This window comes from Choloepus didactylus, chromosome 2 (genome assembly GCF_015220235.1).
Source record: "Choloepus didactylus isolate mChoDid1 chromosome 2, mChoDid1.pri, whole genome shotgun sequence".
NCBI lineage: Eukaryota > Metazoa > Chordata > Mammalia > Pilosa > Megalonychidae > Choloepus > Choloepus didactylus.
The window spans coordinates 111,095,493-111,119,125 of NC_051308.1; the positions used below are offsets into that span (position 1 = coordinate 111,095,493).

General features: G+C 46.4%; 1 protein-coding gene across 2 annotated transcripts in view; it reads right to left on the reverse strand.

Annotated features, from left to right (window-relative positions):
* The window catches only part of IL6R (interleukin 6 receptor), a 69,116-nt gene extending 50,452 nt beyond the window's left edge, over positions 1-18,664 (reverse strand). The window contains exons 1-2 of one of the 2 annotated variants that reach the window (XM_037825866.1): positions 18,649-18,664; positions 11,829-12,168 (exon numbers count right to left, since the gene is read on the reverse strand). In XM_037825866.1, the coding sequence (XP_037681794.1) occupies positions 11,829-11,913 (85 nt within the window). In that variant the 5' untranslated portion in view covers positions 11,914-12,168; positions 18,649-18,664. Of the gene's footprint in view, positions 1-11,828; positions 12,265-18,648 lie in introns of those variants that run through there. The other variant, XM_037825865.1, reaches the window with a different exon arrangement.
* Positions 18,665-23,633: the final 4,969 nt, after the last annotated feature.

Consider the following 23,633-nt stretch of genomic DNA (forward strand, 5'->3'; position numbering starts at 1 on the left):
TACCGTCATGCTGTCATTTGGGGAGAGTAAAGACTGCAGATTACAGCAAGTCAAGACTCCCAGGCTCCAAGCCATGGTCCCTGCAGCCTTCTCTAAATCAGCTCCAAACCCCACCTCCCCCACAACCCCATCTTCCTGGGTCATCAGCTCCAGCCAGCAGGCCCCTGCCTCCCTCCTCACCCACTAATGTGTTTGTACTCCTCGTACCTGCTTGTATTTGTCTTGTATTTGGCGGAGTCAGTATTTACCTTGGCTTGGCCTCCTGCCCCATCTACACCGCAGACTATATACTGCTTGGAGGAAGGGCCTGGGAGGTTCCTTTGGACCCACAAAAAGGCAGTGCTGACTCAGAGACCTGCGTGTGTGACCAACACCTCAAGAAAAAAACATTTAATCCTCTCCCAGTAGCACCAGAGATAATCACCTGGTCAGGATCCAAGAAGGTCTGGCCCAGGTCACCTCTCTGCGATTATAAACTAATTAGAGGAAAAGATATCTAATGAGGGCAAACAATCCAACTCCCCCACCCCCACCCAGTCCCAAGATGGAGACTGAGAAATAAAGAGATTAAGGGCGGGAAGGAGCAAGGCGGCAAAGCACTGACACCCACAGACAGACACGCACAAAGACTTGGGTCCAGAAAGGGGCTGCAAAGAGGGGTGCAGCTACAGCCAGAGGGGGAGTGCTGAAATAAAGGTCGCTGTTTCAGTGCTGGAAGGGCCCTTCGGGATGATTCGGGCCAACCTGCTCATTTTTATAGACGAGGGAAAACCAGGGCCCAGGAGCCCCGGGGCCGGTGTGCGGTGGTGCAGGCAGGCCTGGGCCCTGGGCTCTGAGACTCTCTGTCCATGCTTGCCCCATGGCAGCTGCCTTCCCAGGAGCTCCACACCAAGGGGTCCTGTCTTCCCACCTCAGAACACAGCCTCTTCCGAGACCAACCAGGAGCCAAGTCCACAGTCAGCTTCTTTCACTTGTTTGTGGAATGGGGGAGGGCAGCGGCAAGAAGGGAACTGAGCACCCCCTTCCCAACCACATCCACAGCCTCCTCCTCCCTCGCCACCCTCCTTCCACTTCCACTCCCCCACACCTGGGTGGCCGGGGGCAATTTGCCCCCATAGATAGGAGGAAGCAAAGCTAAAGATTTAAAACGTCACAAGGTGGAGGTGTGGCAGGGAGTGACTGGTGGGACACATAGTGGGGCTGGTTATGTTCTGTTAATCTGCGTGGTATTAGGTGGATATGTTCAGTTTCTGAAAATGCATCAAGCGGTTACATTTATTCTGCACACACTCTGCTGTATGCATGTGATCCTGCTATGCCACATTTTTATGAAGGGCCCAAAGCCCCCACCCATGCTTTTCCATGACTCCCCACAGGCTGCAGAAGCTCAAGCATATCTTCCCCTCTCCCATGTCACGTGCTTGTGTGCACACACATGCACACACGTGCTTGCACACACACAGACTGGTCCAGCTCACTCCACACCTCTGCACAGGAAGCATTTGGTCACAGAAGAGGAGCAGGTACATTTGCTGTCGGTGAAACTGTGAAATGGGGACATGCAGCTTCCCTGCCCCAGCCCCCCTCTACCCCCTTTATAACTAAATTCCAGCAGGCCTGCCATGTTCTGAGATAGGGAGCCTCAGAATTATAAATATGTCAGTGTTCCCTAATTTCATCTCCAAATTTTATTTTATCCCAATGCAAATACCAACAGGATTTTTTTTTTAAGAACTAGGCAAGCTGATTCTAAAGTTCAAATGGAAAAGTAAACAAGCAGGAATAGCCAAGAAAACTCCAAAAATGGAAAAAAATGAGAGGGAAATTAGTTAGCCCTACCACACTTTAAAACATATTATAAAGCTAGAATAATTAAAACAACACATACAAGCACATGAATAAACAGACTGTCTCCATAGAGACAGTCTCTATGGAAGAGACTAGAAAGTCCAGAAATAACAACAACCAAAAATAGCTTAGCCTAAGTGCCCCTCACATACAGGCACTGTACCAAGTATGCTAGATGGACTAACTTGATCCTCCCGAAAGTCTCCTTTACAGAAAAGGAGGCTGAAGTTATACAGCTTATTAAGGATGAGTCTATATTCCAACCCAGCTAATTGTGCCTCTGAATTTATGCTCTTAATGATTTATTATGCCAAGAAGCAGTGTCAACCCAGGTACATGCAGAAATTTGGTAGATATAAAAGGTGGCTTTTAAAGTCAGTGGGGGGAAAAATGGGTTATTCAAGAAACTGTAAAGGGATATCAGGGTACAAGCTACAAAAAAAAGTTATCTCACTCCATGATAAATTCCAGATGGATCAAATATTTAAAGTAAAAACAAAGCCTTAAAAGTACCAGAAAAAAAATCAAAGGAGAATCTTTTTAAATAATATTGGCATGGGGAAGATCTTATTAAGTATTACACAAAACTTAGAAGCCATAAAAGAGACTGATAAAAGACAAATGACAAATTGGAGAAGAATATTCACAACTGGTATCGTGGATAAAGGACTAAATTCCTTAATATGTTAAGAGCTCCTGTAAACAATAAGAAAAAGTCCAACTCCCCAATAGAAAATGGGCTGTGGATATGAATAGGCGGGTCCCAGAAATAGATTACACAAATGCCTCCTAAACATAGAAAAAAACTCCTGCAACCTCACTCAGATAAGATAAATCCAAGTTAATTCCACAGAGATCACATTCTATGTAGATACTAGTTAAATAGCACAGTCTGGGAGTGGGTGTGGGGTCACAGGCCTCACTTTGCTGGTGGCAGCATAAATTGGTGCAACTTCTATGGAGGGCAATTGAGCATCGCCTCTCAAAATCAAAAATGCAGATTGCCTTCGACCCAACAATTCTCCTTAGAGGAAATTTATCCCGCAGATGTACTTACATATGTACAACATGAGGGAAAGTTAGTCCCTGCAGCACTGTCTGTAATAGCAAGACTGGAAAAAATGAAACGTCCACCCAAAGGAGACAGGATAAATAAACTCAGTCTATCCATGTAAGAAATATGCAAAAAGAAGTTGTTCTTTAGTTCATACAAATAAATGAATTCCTTCCTAGTCTGTTTGGTGCAGTGGCTATAGAGTTCAAGCCCAGAATTCAGACACACCCCACCTGCAACCTTAGCTCATGACCTTGAACCAGTCCCTCAACCTCTCTAGACCTCAGGTGCTTGTCCATGAAATGGAAATAATACCTACCTCAAAACGTTGTTGTGAAGATTACATTAGATAATTAATGTAAAAATCTTAGCACTATTTTCAGAACATACCTAATCTCTCAAAATATGTGAGCGATTATAATTATTACTCCCCCTGCATTATGTGCCTTTTTCTCCTTTTGTCTGAAAGTCCTCATGCTAGAAGCCTCCCCTTCCCATCAAAGTAGGCTTTTAGAAGCAATACAAATAATGAGCACCTACTTTGTTTGTTATCACGCCTATTGAGTGACCACTTGTTTGTTATCACACCCACTGAGTACCTACTTAATTTTTATAATACCTACGGAGTGCTTGCTTTTGTTTGTTACAACTTCAAGAAGTACAAATGGGCTTCACAGATAGTGTGTGTGTGTGTGTGTGTTTTTAACAAATTGAAGATATGTGGCAACCCTGCCTCCACTAAGTCTATCGGTGCCACTTTTCCAACAGCATGTGCTCATTTTGTGTCTCTGTGTCACATTTTGATAATTCTCGCAACATTTCAAACCTTTTCATTATTATATCTGTTACGGTGATCTGCGATCAGTGATCTTTGATGTTACTATTGTAATCATTTTGGGACATCAGAACCGTGCCTATATAAGATTGCGAACTTAATAAATGGTGTATGTGTCCTGACTGCTCCACTTCCCCCATCTCTTTCCCTCTCCTAGGGCTTCCCAATTCCCTGAGAGGTGACAATATTGAAATCAAGCCAATTAATAACCCTACAATGGCCTCTAAATGTCTGGAAGAATGGCAAGTCTCTCACTTTAAATCAAAAACTAAAAATGATTAAGCTTAGTGAGGAAAGCCAAAATAGGCTGAAAGCTAGGCCTCTTTCACCAAATAGTTAGCCAAGCTGTGAATGCAAAGGAAGAGTTCTTGAAGGAAATTAAAAGTGCTACTCCAGTGAACACAAGAATGACCAGAAAGTGAAACAGGCCGATTGCTGATAAGGAGAAAGTTTTAGTGGTCTAGATAGAAGATCAAACCAGCCACAGCATTCTCTTAAGCCAAAGCCTAATCCAGAAAAAGGCCCTAACTCTCTTTTATTCTGTGAAGGCTGAGAGAGGTGAAGAAGCTGCAGAAGACAAGTTTGAAGCTAAGAGAGGTTGGTTCATGAGGTTTAGGGAAAGAAGCCGTCTTCATAACATAAAAGCGCAAGGTGAGGCAGCAAGTGCTGATACAGAAGCTGCAGCAAGTTATCCAGGTCTAGCAAAGATAACTGATAAAGATGGCTACACTAAACATCAGATATTCAATGCAGACGAAACAGCCTTCTATTGGAAAAAGATGCCATCCAGGACTTTCCTAGCTACAGAAGTCAATGCCTGGTTTCAAAGCTTCGGAGGAAAGATCAACTCTATTGTTAGGGGCTAATGCAGCTGGTGACTTTAAGTTGAAGCCAGTGCTTACTTACAATTCCGAAAATTCTGGGGCCCTTGAGAATTATGCTAAATCGACTCTGCTGTGCTTCAAAAATGGGACAACAAAGGCTGCATGACAGCACATCTTTTTATGACATAGTTTACTGAATATGTTAAGCCCACTGTTGAGACCTACTGCTCAGAAAAGAAGATTCCTTGGAAAATATTACTGCTCATTGACAATGCACCTGGTTACCCAAGAGCTCTGAAGGAGATGTACAACAAGAGTAATGTTGTTTTCATGCCTGCAAATATAACATTCATTCTGCAGCCTTTAGGTCAAGGAGTAATTTTGACTTTCAAGCCTTATTATTTAAGAAATATATTTCTTAAAGGCTATAGTGTCCATAGATAACGATTCCTCTGACAGATCTGGGAAAAGTAAATTGAAAACCTTCTGGAAAGGATTCACTGTTCTAGATGACATTATGAACATTCGTGATTCATGGGAGAAGGTCAAAATATCGAGAAGTTGATTCCAACCTTCATGAATGACTTTGAGGGGTTCAAGATTTCAGTAGCGGAAGTGACTGCAGATGTGGTAGAAATAGCAACAAACTAGAATTAGAGGTGGAGCCTGAAGATGTGACTCAGTTGCTGCATTCTCATGATAAAACTTTAACAGATGAGTTGCTTCTTACGGATGAGCAAAGAAAGTAGTTTCTTGAGATGGAATCTACTCCTGGTGAAGGTTCTGTGAACATTGTTGAAATGACAATAAAGGATTTAGAATATTATGAACTTAATCGATAAAGCAGCAGCAGGGGTTGAGAGGATTGACTCCAATTTTGAAAGAAGTTCTGTGGGTAAACAAACAGCACATCCATGCTCTTCGTGAAAGGAAGAGTCGATCGACATGGCAAATTTCATTGTTGTCTTATTTTAAGAAATGGCCAGTCACCCCAACCTTCAGCAACCACCACCCTGATCGGTCAGCAGCCGTCAACATCAAGGCAAGACCCTCCACCAGCAAAGAGGTTATGACTTGCTGAAGGCTCAGATGGTTAGCATTTTTTAGCAATCAAGTTTTTTTTTTAATTAAGGTATGTGCATTGTTTTTTTAGACATAATGCTATTGCACACTTAATAGACTACAGTATAGTATAAATATAACTTTTATAGGCTCTGGGAAACCAAAAAATTCATGTGACTAGCTTTACTGTGGTGATCTGGAACCAAACCCAGAATATCTCCAAGGTATGCCTGTGTTCTTCTCCTATGCTTGAAGTCATTAAGTAATTTGCCCAAAGATGGCCCAGCTGGTAAGACGGACAGTCAGAAGACAAGCCTGGATTGCCTGACCTCAAAGCTGTTTTCTCTCTGTTATACCAGCTGCCTCTCTTAGAGACAGAGAGAACTCATTTATAGTGACATGTGGTTGCAAAACCTTTTCCTGACGGAAAGTGATGTGTATGGATATGGAGGGGGTGGGAGTGGGTTACAGTGCAATGGATTAAACATAAACTGTGGCCTCTATTATTCTTCAGTACTTATGAGAAGGCAGCAGGCTTGTCCTGGGACAAAAGGGGGACAGTCTCTGACACCCCAATATGTATGGTATTGGTGAGTCTCTAAAGAGAAAACTGAGAAGAGAGAAGATGAGACCTTAACCTCACGGAGCTTTGAGAAGGGTAAGGGTTGTAGGACACACAAGTAATACAGTGGAAAGAGCCAAGGTCTGTCACTTCCTTGCTGTGTGATCTTGAGGGAGTTATATAACCTTTCTGAGCCTCAGTTTCCTCTCGCCCACTCAAGGATGTTGCTTCAGCAATTCTTGCCTCTGTCAACATTTTTTTACTCTCTACCAGATCGTGCAAACATGTTGATATTTCACTCATTGAAAAATCCCTTTTCTTGATCCCTCTTCTCCAGCCTACAAACAAGTCATTTCTTTTAAAGAGTTGCCTATACTTGCAGTTTCCCATTTCCCTCCTCCCATTCTTTTGAGTCCTCTCTCATCAGCCTTTGGTGCCCATCACATCACCAAAACTACTGAGGTCAAGGTCACCAATCGCCTGCCTGTTGCTAAATCCACTGGTCTAGTCTCAATCTCCCTCTTGCTTGAACTCTCAGCAGTACTTAGTGTTGTCGATTGCTCCCTACACTTGAATTCTCTGTCCTCTCTTGGTTTCAGGACACCAGCTCTCCTGGTTTTCTTCCTACTTCACTGGCCTCCTTCTCTGTCTCCCTGACTGGTTCCTCCCCCTCTCCCGGGTCTTGTAAGGTTGGCACAGCCCAGGACTCAGCCCGGGGGCCTCTTCTCCTCTCTCCACACTTTCCCCCACGTGATCTCAGTCACTCTCAAGATTTGAAATACCATCTGCCTGCAGATGACTTCCAGATTCACGTCTCAAGCTCAGTCTTTATTCCCAAACTCCAAATTCCTGTATCCAACTGAACATCTTCTCTTAGTTGGCTAATAGACATCTCAATCTCAACATGCTCAAAACAGATCTTTTGACCTTCCCCTCCAAAAAAACCTGCTCGCCCTGCAGCCCGCCCCATCCATGCACTGGGCTAACACTCCTCACGCATGAGGCCCCCACCAACAGGCAATGAGATGGCGGGCGTAACGCACAGCACAGTTCCTGGCACTTGGCTGGCACGCAATAAATGGCAACAATTGTCATTGCTGTCAGTACAGAGGGAAGACCAAGGGGTGCTTTTCAGGAAAGGAAGTTGGGAAGTGGAGAGGGAGATGAGGCAGAGAATAGGGGGTGGTGAGATAGCCTGGAGGCAGGGTGCCAGGGGCCGTTCCTAAAGGCAGAGCCACAGAGCAGAGCCACAGGGCAGAGCTGCCCAGGCTGGATGGGAGTGGGGGATACTGCTGAGGTTCAGCTAAAAGTCAGGCCTGAACTTGGGACCACAGTCTCTCCCAGAGACTCTCGACCTCTTCAGATCTCAAGCTGACAGGAGGGTTCAGCAGAGAGATGAACTACCCAAAGAAACCCCCCAGGGCTTCACTGAGACAGAGGGTCTCAGGGTTAAAAGCCTTTCTTTGCCTTAAAGACTCATTGGAATTCACTGGCAGTTAATGACACAACATTTAGCACTTCCCTTTTGAACAGCTGGAGTCTAAGGGGCTGAATGGCTGAAGTCGCCTCTCTCCAGAGACACCCCCAAGATTTTCCAGTGCAAGGGACCCCTGTAGGTCCCCACAGAGCCCTCTGCTCCAGAACATAACAGACCCTCAGTTAATACCAGCCCTGGTAATAAGGAGGAGACAAGAATCTTCCTGCCTAAGATGGGAGTATACAGAAGTCCTAAATATTTTTAACCTTCCTTCAGGCCTTCTCATTCAAGTATTAGCTTCTCAGTGTGACCTTCCCTGGCCTTCCCTTCTAAAATATCAATTCAACACTCTGCCCCCACCACACACACACAGTTCCCATCTCCCTTCTCTGCTTTATTTTTTCTCCTTAGCACTAGTCACTATAATACTATATGTTTAACTTATATTCTAGTTACTGTCTGTCTCCCCCTCTAGAATGAAACCCAAATTAGTCAGGGATTTTGGTCTGTTTTGTTCATTATCGTAACTCCAGCTCTTAGAATGGTGTCTGGCGCATAGTATGCTCTCAAAAAATTTTTTTTTCAAATGAATGAATTATTAGCTACACTTATTTAACCACTTACTCTCTGCAGGGCACATTATTCTAGACTCTCTGTATGATACCTTAGCTAGCTCATTTAATCTTATAACCACCCTGAGAGACAATAAATTTTTTTATATTTTCCAGATGAGGACACTGAGTCTCAGACAGGTTTAATCACTTGCCCAAGGTCACAATCAATTTTACATGGCAGTGCTGGCCTCAAAGCCTTAATTGTGACCTGTGCAAGATTAGCTGTGTTCAGGTGGAAGAGAGAAGGTCCAGGGAAGGATAAGGAAAGGGGCACTAGAAAACCTCTGGAAAAAGCTGTTTAACCTATCAGACCACCACTGCCCAGTAGAACTTTCTGTGATGATGGACATGTTCTATATGCATGCTGTCCACATGTGGCTACTTAAATTTAAATTAATTAAAGCTAGATCAAATTTAAAATTCAGTTCCTTAGCTGCAACAGCTACATTTCAAGGAACTACCACATTAGCCTTTCATACTGACCTGGGAAAGCAGATTCGGTGCCTGGGAATGCAGGCTCTGCACTCTGGGACAGAAAAGGGTGAGAAGAGGGAAGGGGCACCCAGTTACAGCCGTTAAGTGCCTATGTTACTTTGTATAACCCCTACAAACACCCTGTGAGGTGAGGGTTCCCTCAGTTCACAAAAAGAGACGCTGGGGTAATGTAGTCAGGGCCACCGTGTCCCCCTGCCTGTGAATCTCGGTCCTCAATCCACCCCACTGCCCACGACAATTTGTCCTTGGGTAGTTGGTACCAAGCGGGTCAGAGACACTCGGTTCCCTGAGGGATTTATACTTGACCATTTTCCGACTCCTTTTAGGGTGGAGCCTGATTTGATGATTCCACACACAGGCCTCCCAGGGCTTTGCACAGACTCGGTGAAATTTGCTGCGATGCACAAACAAGGGGCAGAGCCAGAGGCAGAGACATTTCTGGCAGCAGTTCAATAGGGGAGGGCTTTCAGTTCCTCAATCGCAGTCATCCTCAAACCTGACGGTGCTTAAGAATCACAAGGGGCATCTTGTTAAAAAGGACTTTTCCCAGGACTCCCTCCCAGATAGTCCTATTCTGTAAATATGGGGGAGTTTCAGATTTCTATCAAACCCTGTTCCCCATCGTGCAGCGTGCGCCGGCGCGTGCACACACACACACACACACACACACACACACACACACACGCACCCCAATTCGGAAACAACTAGACCCAGAACTACCCTTTCAAGAAATACAAATTTAGGGAGAGGTTAGGAATGTTCGTAGGCATTGGGGGGAAGGGGGGTAGGAAGAGATTGCCCTAAAGGGAAACTCAGAAGTTGAGACAGGACTTTGAGAGCCTTAGAGGAGTGCCTGCTTGTTTTGTGTATTTTCGTACATTGCAGAAGAGGGAGGGAACTTGAGTCATTCATGGCCGGGCCTTCCACACCCAGCACCTAGAGTGTTTGAGCTGGAAGGAGCCTAAATCCCCAGCTAGTCCCAGCCTCGAGACAGCAAGTACACCCAAGGAGTCCTGGCAACACGCGGGCAGCTGCCGATCCAAGGGAAAACACGCCTCCCTGGCCATAACAGCCCCACAGCCCTGCGGATTTCCCCTCTAAGCCAATTCCACCCTCTGCTACCCCCCTCTGCCCCTCACTTCCCTAAAGCGAGACATCTCACAGTCATTTGCTCCATGCTTCCTGTGCGATTTCTTTATTTTTACTCTCAAGTTTGTGGGCTGAGCCTGTGTGGGTGTGAGAGGGGAGCGGGGTATTTTCTACTTCCCTGCATTTTCTTTCTGAGCTGGGACAGCTTTCACTTCCTCCCCGAACTCTCAGTTCTGCCTTTCACAGGCTGTCCAGGCCATGAGACCACCTTGCCTGGTGGCTCCCAAGCACAAGGGAAACAAACAGAATTGACTGCAACTGGCTGCCCTCACAACCACTAAGGAGCAAAAAGAAGCTGCAGCTACAACAGTAACCTCCCTGGGGCAGATGCCCTGGGATGTGGTGTGATCAGCAACAGAGGCCTCACAGGCAAAAAAGGGAGCCCTGCACCCTCCTGAGGCTGGCCTTGCATCTCTCTGACACCTCAGGTGCCCAAGCCCGGGCCTCCCCTTACCCTCCCTTGGCCTCTTGGCCTCTTCTGCCCCAGTGCTGAGCCAGATAAGGGTAACTCACAGCTTGCCCCCAAGTACTCTCCCCACCCCACGCTCTGCCTGCTGGGTTAATTCCACCTTTGGGAGTCTTGGGGATCTACTGCACTGGAGCACAGAGCCATGGGAGGGGCAGGCCTCCACCACATGGGCCTGACAACCTCCCATCCCAACCACTCTGAACCTCAATCTCCTCTTTTGAACAAAGCTATAATTAGATCAGGTAGAGGACTGGAAAACATGTCTCAAGCACAGCTCCCTCAATCAACTATGGCTGCTTCTGGCAAGAGTAATAAATGTGTGCTGAGAAAAGGAACTCCTTTACCTTGCTAAGCACAACTATCCAGAAAGCAGAGAGCTGCAGACACTCCAGACTCTGACTCCGGATGGTCACCTCCCAGCGGGGAGAGATCAAGCTGGGGGTGTTCGCCCAGGGCGGGAGCGCAGTATGGACTAGCAGTGAAATTCAGACCCACCGGGTTGCCTGCTGCCCCCTTGGTTTTCCACTGTCTCATCAAAGAAGCCTTCAGGCCCTAAAATAAACCTCTGGCAAAGCAGTTGCCGGCTCATCTAGACAAGAGAGTAGACACACGGCTGGGCGTGCAGCCAGAGCCCATAGCAAGGTCTGGCTGCCAGGCGAAGATTATAGTTAACATGAGCAACAAGTGCTCACTGGCCTCTCCCTCACCCCTCCTTCCCTTGTCTAGTAGGGGAGTCCAGCGCGGGCCAGCCCCAAGAGGTCCCAATCCCTTGCCAGTCACTGCTCTTAGGTTGAATTGCCAGAGCCGGTGCCCGCTGAAGTGAGTCTGTACAGAGGGGAGGATTCGTGACTCAGAGCCCATGATGTCAGTCCCTTCACAATCAGGGCTCTGTCATCCACACAGACACCCAGGGGACTGGGGGGAGTCTGGCAGGGTGGCCCCAGAAACGGAGGGGCAAGACAGACGCTGGGAGAAAGAACGCCCCAAGCGGGAACACCCCCTCCCTCCCTCAGAGCGCGCTCTCGCTGCCCTCTCCCTTTAGAGCCACGCGGGGCGCAGTTGTTGAAAGGTTCTTGGGGGGCCTGAGAAGGAGATGCAAGAGAATTTAGGATCATCACATCAGTCAAGGATTCCGAAAACACGCCAAGTTCCGTACGCACACAACAGGGAGCTCCCGGGCCACAGGGCAGTCCCAGGGAGAGCGCGCGGGGCCAAAGGTGCAGGACGCAGCAGGGGGCGCACGATCGACCGCCCGCGTCGGAACAGCTGGATCAGCCGAGCCTGCACCTTGTGCCCGCAGGGACCTAAGCTAACCACGGAAGGGGGGAGCCGTCACACCTCCTTTCCTCCTTCCAGCCGCCCCACCACCCCGCCTTCTGCGGTGGCCAAGGCGGAATCCCCCACCCGCCGACTGCCCCCGGTGCTCTCGAAGCTCTTACCCAGCGCGGGGCAGCCTCCGGGGGCCAGTGCCGCCGCCAGAGCGGCAAGCAGGGAGATCAGCAGCGCGCAGCGGACGGCCAGCATGCTTCCTTCTCAGCTAACGCTCCATGATCCCCGGGAGAAGCGAACATGCGGGTCGGGACCAGGCGGGCGGGGCGGGGCGGGGCGGGGCGACGGGCGGGCTCAGGCCTCGAGGGCAGCCCCTATCTCTCGGGGGCCCGCGCCCGGCACGCACCACGAGTCCCCGGGCTCAGCGCCGCGCTGGGCTCGGTTCCCTCTGGCCGGGTACGGTGTCAGTGCGACTTCCCACATGCACGTGACTCAGAGCAGCGGACAGTCCTGGCAACGCAAAGAAACATTTGAGGAACTCGCGCCGGAGCGTCTCTCGGCTGTCCCAGGGTGCGGTTACGAAAGCCAGAGCGGATGGCGCAATAGCCGCGCACCGGCGGACCGCAGGGGGCGGCTTCCTTCCGCAGCGCAGCACCTGAGCGGGGGAAGGGCAAGAGACCCGGGCCCCGCGGGGACAAGGGCTCCTCCTCACGGTTCTGTTGTGAAGGATAGGGGGACTGGCTCTGTTTTGATTTTTGGTTTCGGGAACAAGATTACAGCTGTGAAAGGCTCACCGGGAGAACCCTCGAGGAGGCGATGTGCCACTTGCTGTTGCAGTAAAGCAGTGGTTGGCAGCCCATTGGGATCACCTGGGGAGTCCTAAAAACCACCGATGTCTGGGTCCAAACCCCACCCCGAACCCCAGGGATTCAGATTTAAATCTCTCGCTGCCATAATGGGACATTCTCTCCCTGTACTCCACTGTTCCCCACAGGCTGCAGCAGAGGCGAGGAAATTGTTTGAGCTTTGGAGTCAAGCAGATAGACCTGGAGTCACATCCAGACCTGCCACCTCCTGTATCCAGGACTGCTGTTCAGAATTTCTAAGCCTCAGTTTCCTCATCTGTCAGAGAGTCACAAGAAAGCTATACTGGGCAGGTTTGTTAGGAAGATGCTGGGGAATGGCGGCTCACCATCTGACACAGGGCTGGCCAACAGGTGCTCAGTGGATGTCAGCAACGGCGTGTCTGTCCTCCTGACTCAACAGATAGAAACTGGTACTCAGTCTTCAAGAGCAACCACAAGGACCTCTTGAAGGGGCCCATCAAGGTTCTCACAGGGCCAAAAGCTGATAGGGTGGCCTCAGAGCCCAGTTGGAGGGAAAGAAAAATGCTGAAATAAGGTCTAGACGGAGAAGCATCTGCAGCAGCAACCATTAATGTGCTTTTCCACTTTGGGCTTCAGGCTGCTCAGAATCAGGGTTCCTGGGCAGCGAGAATGAGGATGGCCTGACAGGAGCCCCAAAGTGGGTGGGACCAAGCAGGGAGGGACAGAGCTTCAGACCCAGTGCATGAGGGTCTGCTTGTGGGGACTGCCTGTCAGCAGTGTCAGTCAAAACCAGGCACTGACCCACCCTGTGATGGGGGCTGGATTGGGTGGGCTTCAGCCAAGCCACAAGACAGGGAAAGAAAGCCATGTTGAGTGGTGGGTCTTCACGGGCCTCTAGCTCTCTCTCCTGCTGTTTAAAATGGGGTTGCAACAGAGCTGGGGGTGGTTCCCACTGTGGTTGCCCCCTTCCCCTCCTTTTGTGGCAGGTGCAGACCTGAAAATAATCAAAGAGGGACTACCAGCTGCCAGCCTGAAACCGGAAGGCTGTGGCGCACCCTCAGCTCAGACAGGGGAGCTCAAAAGAGAGATGTTGAAGCTGTAGAACAGGCATCTCAGACTCCACCGGGCTTCTGCACCAAAGTGGGCCTGCTCCCCTCTAATCCACTGGTGGGAAGCCTGTACTCTGGAGTCAGACAGACTCCCAGCTCTGCCACTTGCTGGCTGTGTGACTTAGGGCAAGGTACTTAACCTCTCTGAGCCTCTATTTCGTAGTTTGTAGGACAATATACACCTAATTGGTGTTGGGGTTCAAATGAGAAGATCTGACCCATCCTTATCTTCCCAGCCTCATTTTCTTCATCTCTTTGCCTTGAGTATAATTGTTTCTACCATATTATTTATGGTTTCCATGTCATTGATCAAGATGTTCTCTCCACCCTGATTTCCCTTCCCTGGTCCTATATGCTTCTTACCCTTAAGCCTCAGCTCAGGTATCCCATCATCCAAAAGGTTGAGTTAGGTGCCCCATCTCTGTGCTCCCTCAAACTCCATGCTGACTTTTTTCAATCACCTCATCTCCCCTGCCACACTGTGAAGTTCATCTCTGCATCGCCACTGCTCAGGAGAGGCTGGCACATGGTGAGGACCTTCTACTAGGAGATGTGGTGTCCCTCAGGATATTCTCTGAGCAATCTCTCTGACCTCTGTCAAGCCAGACCTGAACTCTACCCAAAGTGGAATTTCAAAATTCTTGGACCAACATTCCAGACTTTGCTACGAAAAACACTGATAAGGAGAAGAAGAAAACACGTCTGTACCATTCTGCCTGAACTGCCCCTGCCCAAACTTAGTTCCTGATGCCAGCACTCCTGGGGTCACCAGCTTTTCCTGATTGGCATCTCTTCCCCAGGCAGGAGAGAAGATTCAGGTCTGTGGGCTATTTGGAGGAGCTCCAGAGTGAATCACAGGGTGGATATCTGGCTATGAGAAAACAGAAATGAGAACCAGACAGGACTGAAGCACCCTGGAGCCTGGTGATTTCAGGCAGGCTGCTTGTGGGTCTGCAGCAGAAAGAACAAGGACTTTAACTGTCAGAGCCAGGGCACCTTTCTCGGGTAACTGGGCTGCTTGCCAAACACTTTTACATATATTATCACCTATGAACTTCTTAACCCTGTGGGCCAGGAGATCTTGTCCCCAATTTGCAGATGAGTTCACCGAGGCTCAGAGAGGTGAAGTGACTTGTCCAAGATCACACAGCTGGTAACTGGCAAGTCTAGGTCAGGGTCTAGCTTCTGACCCAGGACTCTCACTGAGGGGGGACTCAGTGGGCCCAGGACCTATCCACCGCATCACAGGAAGTATCTGGGTTGGGTAGGGTGGTAGGGGAGAAGGGAGTTGCAGAACCTGGTGTGCCAACAAGCAGAGCTTGTCCACCCACTTCTTAGGTCTCCCAGACCCTCTCCCCTCTACCTCCCACTGGAGTTCATGTGCCATAGTCACCCTCCTTATCCCATAGAGGGGGATGTTCAGGTTGTTTCTGCCTTTGTCCCAGCAAATAAGTTCTCACTCACCTTTGACCTGTAGAGATTAAGCTTCTCAAGTTTTACCAAAGACAGAGGCCTATTGGAGGCCATACAGAATAAATACATAAGATTGTTTTGGATCCAAAGGGGACTTAGCCATTATCTGCTCCTCCTCCCTCACCTTACAGATAAGGAAACTGAGGCTTCAGAAGTGAAGTGTTTTGCCAAAGATCACACAGGCAGCCAGTGACAGACAGAGTTGGTCAGACACCCTGACCCAAAGGGGCAGTTTTTGATTCCCTCCCTGCTCCCATGCCCCAGGATTGGGCTGATTTTGTTAGGGCCATTCTCAACTGCAAGAGTTTAAAACAATATCCTTTATTCTCAGTTCACCTCATGAGTTTGTCTTTCAGGGCAGCAATGATGTTCCCAAGAGGTGCAGTAGGGTGGGGATTGGACTGACTTACAAAACCCTCCCTGGGCCTCTGGTCCATCTCTGACCCTCTGGTCTGCTCCTGGTTAATCAATAATTACACGACGGTGCTCTTGATTCCCTGAAACCTCACCTTCCCCCTTCCTCATCAGAGAGGTTAAGCAACTTATCCAAGGACACACAGCTAGTAAGTGACAGAGCTGATATTTGAACCCAAGCAGTCTAGTATGTGGGGCAGGCAGAGGTATAATATTTGGGGACCCTTCTGAACAGCAGAGCTCAGTGCCCAGGCCAATGGCGCCCCCCAGAGTCGGGCCTCAGCCGGGGTCTGGCATCCTCAGCCTGCTTAGGGAGACCCTCCACTCTCACAGTGGACCAAACCAGCATCCCCAGCTCTGGTACGACAACAATCAGGCTCACCCCATCTGCTGCAGAGTTCAGCATATTTTTCTGTTCCATATTACATCTCATCACCCAGCTGAGTTTACCCCCAGCAAATGGATGTTTATCACCGTGCTCAGAAAGGGGTTCTAAAACTTTTTTCCCTTCTGTTAATATTTATATTATGTTATGATTTTGTAACTGCTAAAAGGCATCACAATTATAAGATTAAACAAACTAGGAGCTTGAAAATCCAGATATACAAAATAGATGCATTATGGGGTAGGTAGGGAAGGGGAGATGACTCATCTATAGATAGATTAGAGGATATAACATGAGACTGCTTTAGACAGTGGATTTTTTTTTTAGTGCAATATATAATATAATTCTATATACACAGACTCTGGAGCCAGAATGCATGTGTTCTAATATCAGCTCTGTCACTTACTAGCTGTGTGTCCTTGGGCAAGTTGCTTAACCTCTCTCTGCCTCAATGTCTCCATCTGTAAAATAGGGAAGATCAATGTACCCTCACAGGATTTTTATGCAAATTAAATTAGTTAATATTTGCAAAATGTTTGTGACAATGCCTGACACATGGTAAGCTCTATAGGAATGTTTGTTAAATAAATGTAAATTGAACATACTTTTCCAAAGCACATCCTTTCTAGACAAAGGAATCTACCTGAATATGTTTTTAAATTACAGCTCATTACATCTGGAACTTTCCTTTCTTCCGGAGAGAGGAGAAATGGTCTCTAAATAATGGGAGAGCCCAACTTGGACTGGTGCTGCTGCCTCTCTGCTGTCACTTTGTATCTCTGAGACTCCATACTATCAACCATAAAATGATGAGGTTGACTAGAACTTGGTTATTAGATGCTCTCTAAGGCCCTTTCTAGCTCCATGGAATTAACAGTGTCCTGGATTAGAAAACAAGTTACTAGCAGACTTAACAATACCAGCTGGATTTGCTTCTATTGCCAAACGTAATCTCTTGTTTGAGATGGGGCCTCTTCTTTTGCTACCTCTGTCATTTCACCTTTCCTGGAAGTTTTCTAAATTTGGATTCCACAAGTACACAAGAGCTGTATGTTCTTATGCTTCCCAGCAGAGGCTGCCCCACACGCCGGATTTTCGCAGTATGAAAGTTGAGTAATAATTACCCTTCATGTTGTTGATCGGTGGCTGCTTTTACATCCACTAGCTGGCTCTGTGGCAATCATTCCTATACGCATAGCTATATGTGTGTAGACATACATGATTAAGCAGATTTGTGAGCCAAACTGCTCGCGTTCAAATCCAACTTCACCGTTGACCAGTCAGGGACCTTGCACAATTTCTGTAATCTCTCTGTAAACAGGGAATAGTAAGAGTTCCTCCTGCAAAGCGTTGTCGTGAAGATGAATTGAAAAAATGATCTCATACTTAGCACTTAAATGACCTAAAGTCCAGTCCTGGTATCCAGTAAGTGCTCAATAAATATTAGCCTGTTGATGATGATTATCTGCGTGTAAAATAACTTCACCTATTTGATTGAGTAGAGGAAGAAAGCAACTGTAACTTAGAATCTATTTTGACTTTTAACTGAAATTTCCCTCCAAGGGTCAGACCTTATCGATATTAACCATTCTCATGAGTCTCTTCCTACACATCTTATATGCATTCACTTTTCTGGCCCATAAAATTGACCATGCTGAACATAATTTTATTAAATTTGAGACAACAGAGCTAGAATTAAAATATCATATAATAACAAATATTGGCAAGGATGTAGAAAAATCAGGACCCTCAAACACTTCTGGCGGGAATGTAAAATTGTGCAGCCACTTTGGATGACAGTCTGGCAGTTCCTCAAATGATTAAGCATAGATTTACCAATTCTACTCCTAGGTATATACCCAAGAGAACTGAAAACATATGCACACAAAATGATAGTGTACAAAACGTTCACAAACAATTATAGCAGCATTATTCATAATAGTCAAAAGGTGGAAACAACCAAAAAGTCCATCAACAGACAAATGAATAAGTAAAATGTGTCATATTCGTATAATGGAATATTATTCAATCATAAAAAGGAATGAAGTTATAACTTGACTGAACCTTGAAAACACTATGCTAATTGAGAGAAATCAGTTACAAATATCCACATATTATATGATTCCATTCATATGAAAGTCTAGAATATGGATATCTATCAAGAGAGAAAGTAGATTAATGATTGCTTAGGGTTGCGGGAGTGATGAGAAGATGGGGTGGTGATAGCTAAAGGGTATGGGGTTTTATTTTTTGAGGTGACAAAAATGGATTGTGTTGATGGTTGCATTATATCTGTGAATGTACTAAAAACCATTGAATTGCCTGCTTTAAATAGATGAATTGTATGCTATGTGAATTATATCACAATAAAGCTGTGTCAAAAATAAGTATAAATTTTAAAAGCTTTGGATCAGGCAGCCTTGGATTCAAATCCTTGTATTAATTTTTTACTCTTTCCCAGTCTCGTTCTACTGATGTAAAGCAGAACCAACAGCAGGACCAAAATCAGAGGGTGGATATGAGCATTAAATGAGATAATATACATGAATTCCTTAGCACAGTGCCAGGCACAGAGTATTAACTCAGCATAGTGTTTAGAAATGTTGTTATATTTCTAACAAATATTTATTGGATGTCATCCATGTGCCAAACTTTGGACTTGCTACCACAACAAATTCAAAGACCCAGATTGTGCTTCTCTCATCTAACGCCAAGGCCTCCAAGGATCCCACTCTCCCTGCCTTTTCCAGAACCTCAGGCCCTAAGTTATCCCTCTCCTCACCTGTGTCTTCACCCTCTTCCTCTGCACTAGATCCGTCCCACGAGCATTTGACAGGTTCCAGTCTCTCCCATCTTGAGAAACAACTTTCTCTGTGCTTTACCTTCCTTACCGGTTACTTCCCCAACTCTTTTTTCTGCTTACAAACTTCTGACTCCAGTAATTGACCAAGGGGAACTCGCTCACTATCTCTGCCTCCTCACCTCCCATTCCCTTCTCATGCTACTCTAATCTGTATTCTACTCCCACCCCTCCTCTGAAACTGCCCTTTCTAAAGGTGCCCACATTTTTTCTACATCCACTGGTTGAAGGCCTCCTCCGCAGCACTGTCCCAGGTGCAAGGAAACAGCGGTGACCAAGCCCAAGCCCAGGCCTCCCAGAGCTGACATTTGAATGAGACCAAAAACACCCACAAACCAGCAGAAAAAAGGTAGTCTCTGATGGTGACAAGAACTTTGAAGAAGTAACTGCCGGGCCCTTAATACAATGAACATCTTTTTTTTTCCCAAAAAATAATTCAAATACTTTTTTAATATTCCTTTTGATGTCTCTAGAGCCTCTTATCCCTCATTTTCTTTTTTTTTTTAAATATATACCACTTAATACATATAAAAGCATAAAAATAATATACAATGAACATCCACATACTGCCATCCGGATTAAGAAATACAAAAGTACACTCTAGGGTCACTAAGTTGACCTCTGAACAGCCTTGGGCAAGATGCACAATTCCTTCCTTATTCTTCTTTTCTTTTATAAAAAATTCCTCCCTTCTTAATATACCCTCTCCCTTCCTGTGACTCCATACTCTCCCCCTACCTTCTGGTGGCTCTTTCCCAGTCTCTTTCACAAGCTCTTCTTCCTCAAGCTGAAGTTTCAGTGTTGGAGCTGCTCCCTAGGATTTCTTCTCCTCCCCCCACACTTTGCATCCACTTCCACTGACTCTCAGATGTTTACCTTCAATCCGACTATTTCCTCTGCACTCTCGACCAGCACATATAACTGCCTGCTCGAGATCTCATGGGCATCTCAAACTTGGTGTGGTCAAAACTGAACCATTATCTTTCTTTTACTCCTTGATCCCACTTTTCTGTTCTCTATCTCAGGGGCTTACCCCATCATTTGCCTATGTCAGAAACCTGGGAATCATCCTTAACTCCTTCCTCTTCTCCATCATCCAGTCCATTGCCACATCACTTCTACCTCCAGAATAGCCTCCAAGCCATCCACCGCTCTCCACATTCACTGCTACCCCACCAGTCCACGCCATCATATCCCTTTCTGGGGCTTCTCCCCACATCCATTTCCCTTTCAGTCTAATCTCCAAACTTCAGCCACAGTGCTTTTTTAAAAATACAAATCATCAGCACTTTTCTGCTTAAAACCCTTCAATGCCTTCCTGTGGGAACCATAGGAAGTACATAAAACACTGCCTGTGAGTAGACACTCAATAAATAACTGTTGCATGATTTAACAAATGAATATTCATGACTTTATTCAAGGGATCTTTATTCTAATGAAAATGAAAGAGGAGATACCAATTCAAAATTACTGTACTTCAAGTAGGAATGTCACAATTTCCACGAAACATAATAATGTTCATAATTCAGAGTTTGGTCAAGAAAGCAGAAATCACCCTAGATATTTCAATGTGAGGGAATGTAATATAAGGAATTATTTACAAAGGTGTTGGAACGGCTGGAAGAACAAAAAGGGAAGTGAAGCTACACAAAGATCAATAAGTGCAGGAAGGTGCTACCAATTCTAGGCTAGAGAGGCAAACAGGAAAACGGGGCTAATCAAAGCTCATGATCATTGCACCATCAAGTTTGTTGGAGCCACCACTGTCGCTGTGGCTACCATTGGACCCACTGCTGATACCACCTTGAAAGGAGCGAAAAGCCTGTGTCCCTGCTCTTGCGACAGGAGCCAAGGAGCCCAAAGTCACCTGCCACTGTTGCTGTCTCCTCCAGAGCCAGAAGCCATGACTGCTGTGCTGCTGAGGCTGCTGGATGCTCTACTGTCACTGCCACTACTACGATCATGCCATCCAAGCAAGGAAACTGGGAGACCACACTCACCCGCTGCTGCTGTCACTACCAGTGACACTGCCAGAAGCCAAAAGGAGAGAAAACATGGTTTCTTCTTTTCTCCTGCCTTCCAGTCTCCTGCCAGTGACTCACATGGGCAGAACCTAACTAAAAGCCAGCCAGAAGGAGTCAGAAAAAAAGAAATTCACAGGCTTTCAGCCCCTTGAAATACAGAGCAAGGAAGGGCAAGAATGGAGGTGAGAGAAAACAAACAAACAAAAAATGACCTTCTTGAGGGGTTTGAGAATTTGGGAATTGGTATTCAGTTTTAGGGCAGCATAAAGCAATTGATATTGAGGTGGCCCTTAAAGGTACTATATCTATAAGTAGAGATGAGAGGGTTAGAGAGGTGAGGAAGAAGATGGAGAAAATTCCAAGCAGAAGCAACAATGTGAGAAAAGACATAAATACAGGAAAATTCTGGCTCCATTTGAGAAATAGTGCATCACTTTAGAATACCGCTTTACTGTTTATGATTGAGTCATCATATAAGAAGCAAGAGAAAACTGGGACAACAAGGGGTAATAAACTTGCCAAGGGGCCCACACAGCTAGACCTAAGTTGTTAGCTCCCACCCCCAAACCCATGGCCTCTAGAGTTAAGTACAACCTATTCCAGATACATTACAGTCTGGCTCCAGGGTACCTTTTCTGCTTCTTTCCCATAAGCTCTCTCCAGATATACTGTGTTTTAGCCAAAGAAAGCTTGAGATTTCCAGACAGATCCCAAGAATCAGAAACCCACCTAGGCTTAGGTGGAAACTGACTTAGTCAACCTGAAAAGGCCAAATCCTAAACTGCCAGCAGGGAAAGCTGAGAACTAAGACAATTTATTCCACAGAATTCTTGAAAGGTTTATGAATTGAAGGTTCCAGGGACCTCGGGAACTGAAGGTAAGTGTGGGGGTGTGTATGTGTGTGTGTGTGCATACACACGTATAGGCTAAAATAAGGAGGATCGTTGAAGCTGTTTGAGAGGCAGTTAAAACTTTAGTGCCTCCCCACCCACTCCATATTACCATGTGAACACCCTTTCCCCACTCACATAGATACCTGCAGGTTTATTCTCTGGTCAGAGTAAAACAGAGAGTCTTTGAACTGGGGGACACCAGGCCCATTTGAGAACATAGATATGGTTCCTCAAATAGGATTAAGTGACTGTGTGTATGATGGATGCTAGATGCCGAGACACCCCAGCCTTCTCCCTCCATTCAGTAACCAGAACACTGACAGCCAGACCTTTACCCTCCTGACAAGCAACTGACTGGAAAATTTGTCTATGGGGATTCTGACTAGCCTACGATGAAAGGCCTAAAGAGCCAGACATTTAGGCATTCCCCCAACAGCTCCCTGCAAACGCCCCACATACTCAAGAGCTTCCAATCAACATAGGAAGGACAGATATTTTCTCTTTGCTCCTCCACATCCACTCTTCGCCTGCCTCTCGCCTCTGGAAAGCTCAGAGGTGTGTATAGCATGCGCGGGCTCCCACGCCCACTAACTTCCCATTGGTTACGTCACTGTGGAACCCAGGAGGGAGACAGGAGGGAGAGAGGAGATTGAGTTCCGACTACTTACCCTCTGGTTCCTCCCTGAGGGTCACCTCAGGCTGCCTGTGTCTCTCACAGCTCCCCCTACACTCTGCCTTTGTAAATGGCTATTTTGTAAATAAACCCTCATATTTTCATATTTTCACCGTTGGGACCTAACTGATAGAGTTCCCCTCTTGTAACATGATCAGACAGTCAAGGATTACCAGACAGCTGAGAAAAACCTTAAACATGGAAGATAAAAGCTAAATTAAAAAAAAAAAAATTGCATTCACGAAACAAAAGTAGAATGCTTTCATTAAAAAAAAATGCAAAAAGAGCATAAAAAGAGCTCTTGAAAATTAAAAACATGAATTCAGAAATTTAAAACTCAGTAGGAGAGTTAAATGTAAAGTTAAAGAAATGTCCCAGAAGATGGAGCAACAAACCAAAGAAATGGAATAAAAAAGGAAAAGATAAAAAAATTAGACAACAGTCCAAGAGGTCCAACATTTGAATAATAAGAGAGAAAAGAGAAAACAGAGAGGAGAAAATATTTAAAATAATACAAGAGAATTTCTCAGAACTAAAGGATGTGAGTTTACAAACTGAAAGAGCCCAGAGTGCCCAGAAAAAAAGTATGAAACTAGAAGAACACCAAGGAAACACTGAAGACAAAGAAAAGTTTTTACAGACTTGAGAGAGAGAGGAGATCGTCACAAAGGACCAATGCGCTAGTTATTAATTTATTGCATCTCAGCTCCAAATTCACCCTTTAATGATTTCTTTAAAAAAAATGGAAGATTCTTTCAGGCATTTCTCCTTTACGGTGAGTACAAGGTTAATCTGTCTCCATAGAAAGCGCTGGAGGGACATTGCAGGAGGAAATGGCTTCTCCTGAAGGTTTCAGCAGCTGTACCGCAGCTCAGCAGCGTGGATGGATAGACAGCCTGTGGTTCTCTGCCCCAGGCACTCCCATACTGCCCTCCCACTGCTACCACCCTTAGGGTACAGACACTCAGCCCTCCAGGCTTCTGGTGCCCCGCTCTCTCTGTGCCCTGCTCCTCCTCGGAGACTTGCCTCCCATTGTATCCTTCCATGCCCTGGCCCTTCTGACATGGGCACTAGGTGCTTCAGGCCTTCTGCCACTCCAATGCCCCCACTCCCTCTGCACACCTGCCTGCCGGGCCACCAGCTGTGGCTCACCTGCACCTGAAGGGTTACTTCCTGTTTGTCCAGCAATTGCATACCAACTTCGGAACTGGCAAACCAGCAAACTTTTCAGCCATCCAGTGGGCTCCAATTACACCTTCTCCAATGAAGTCTGAACCCCAGCTTTGGGGTAGGGGAACCCTTCCAAATTTGTCCTTC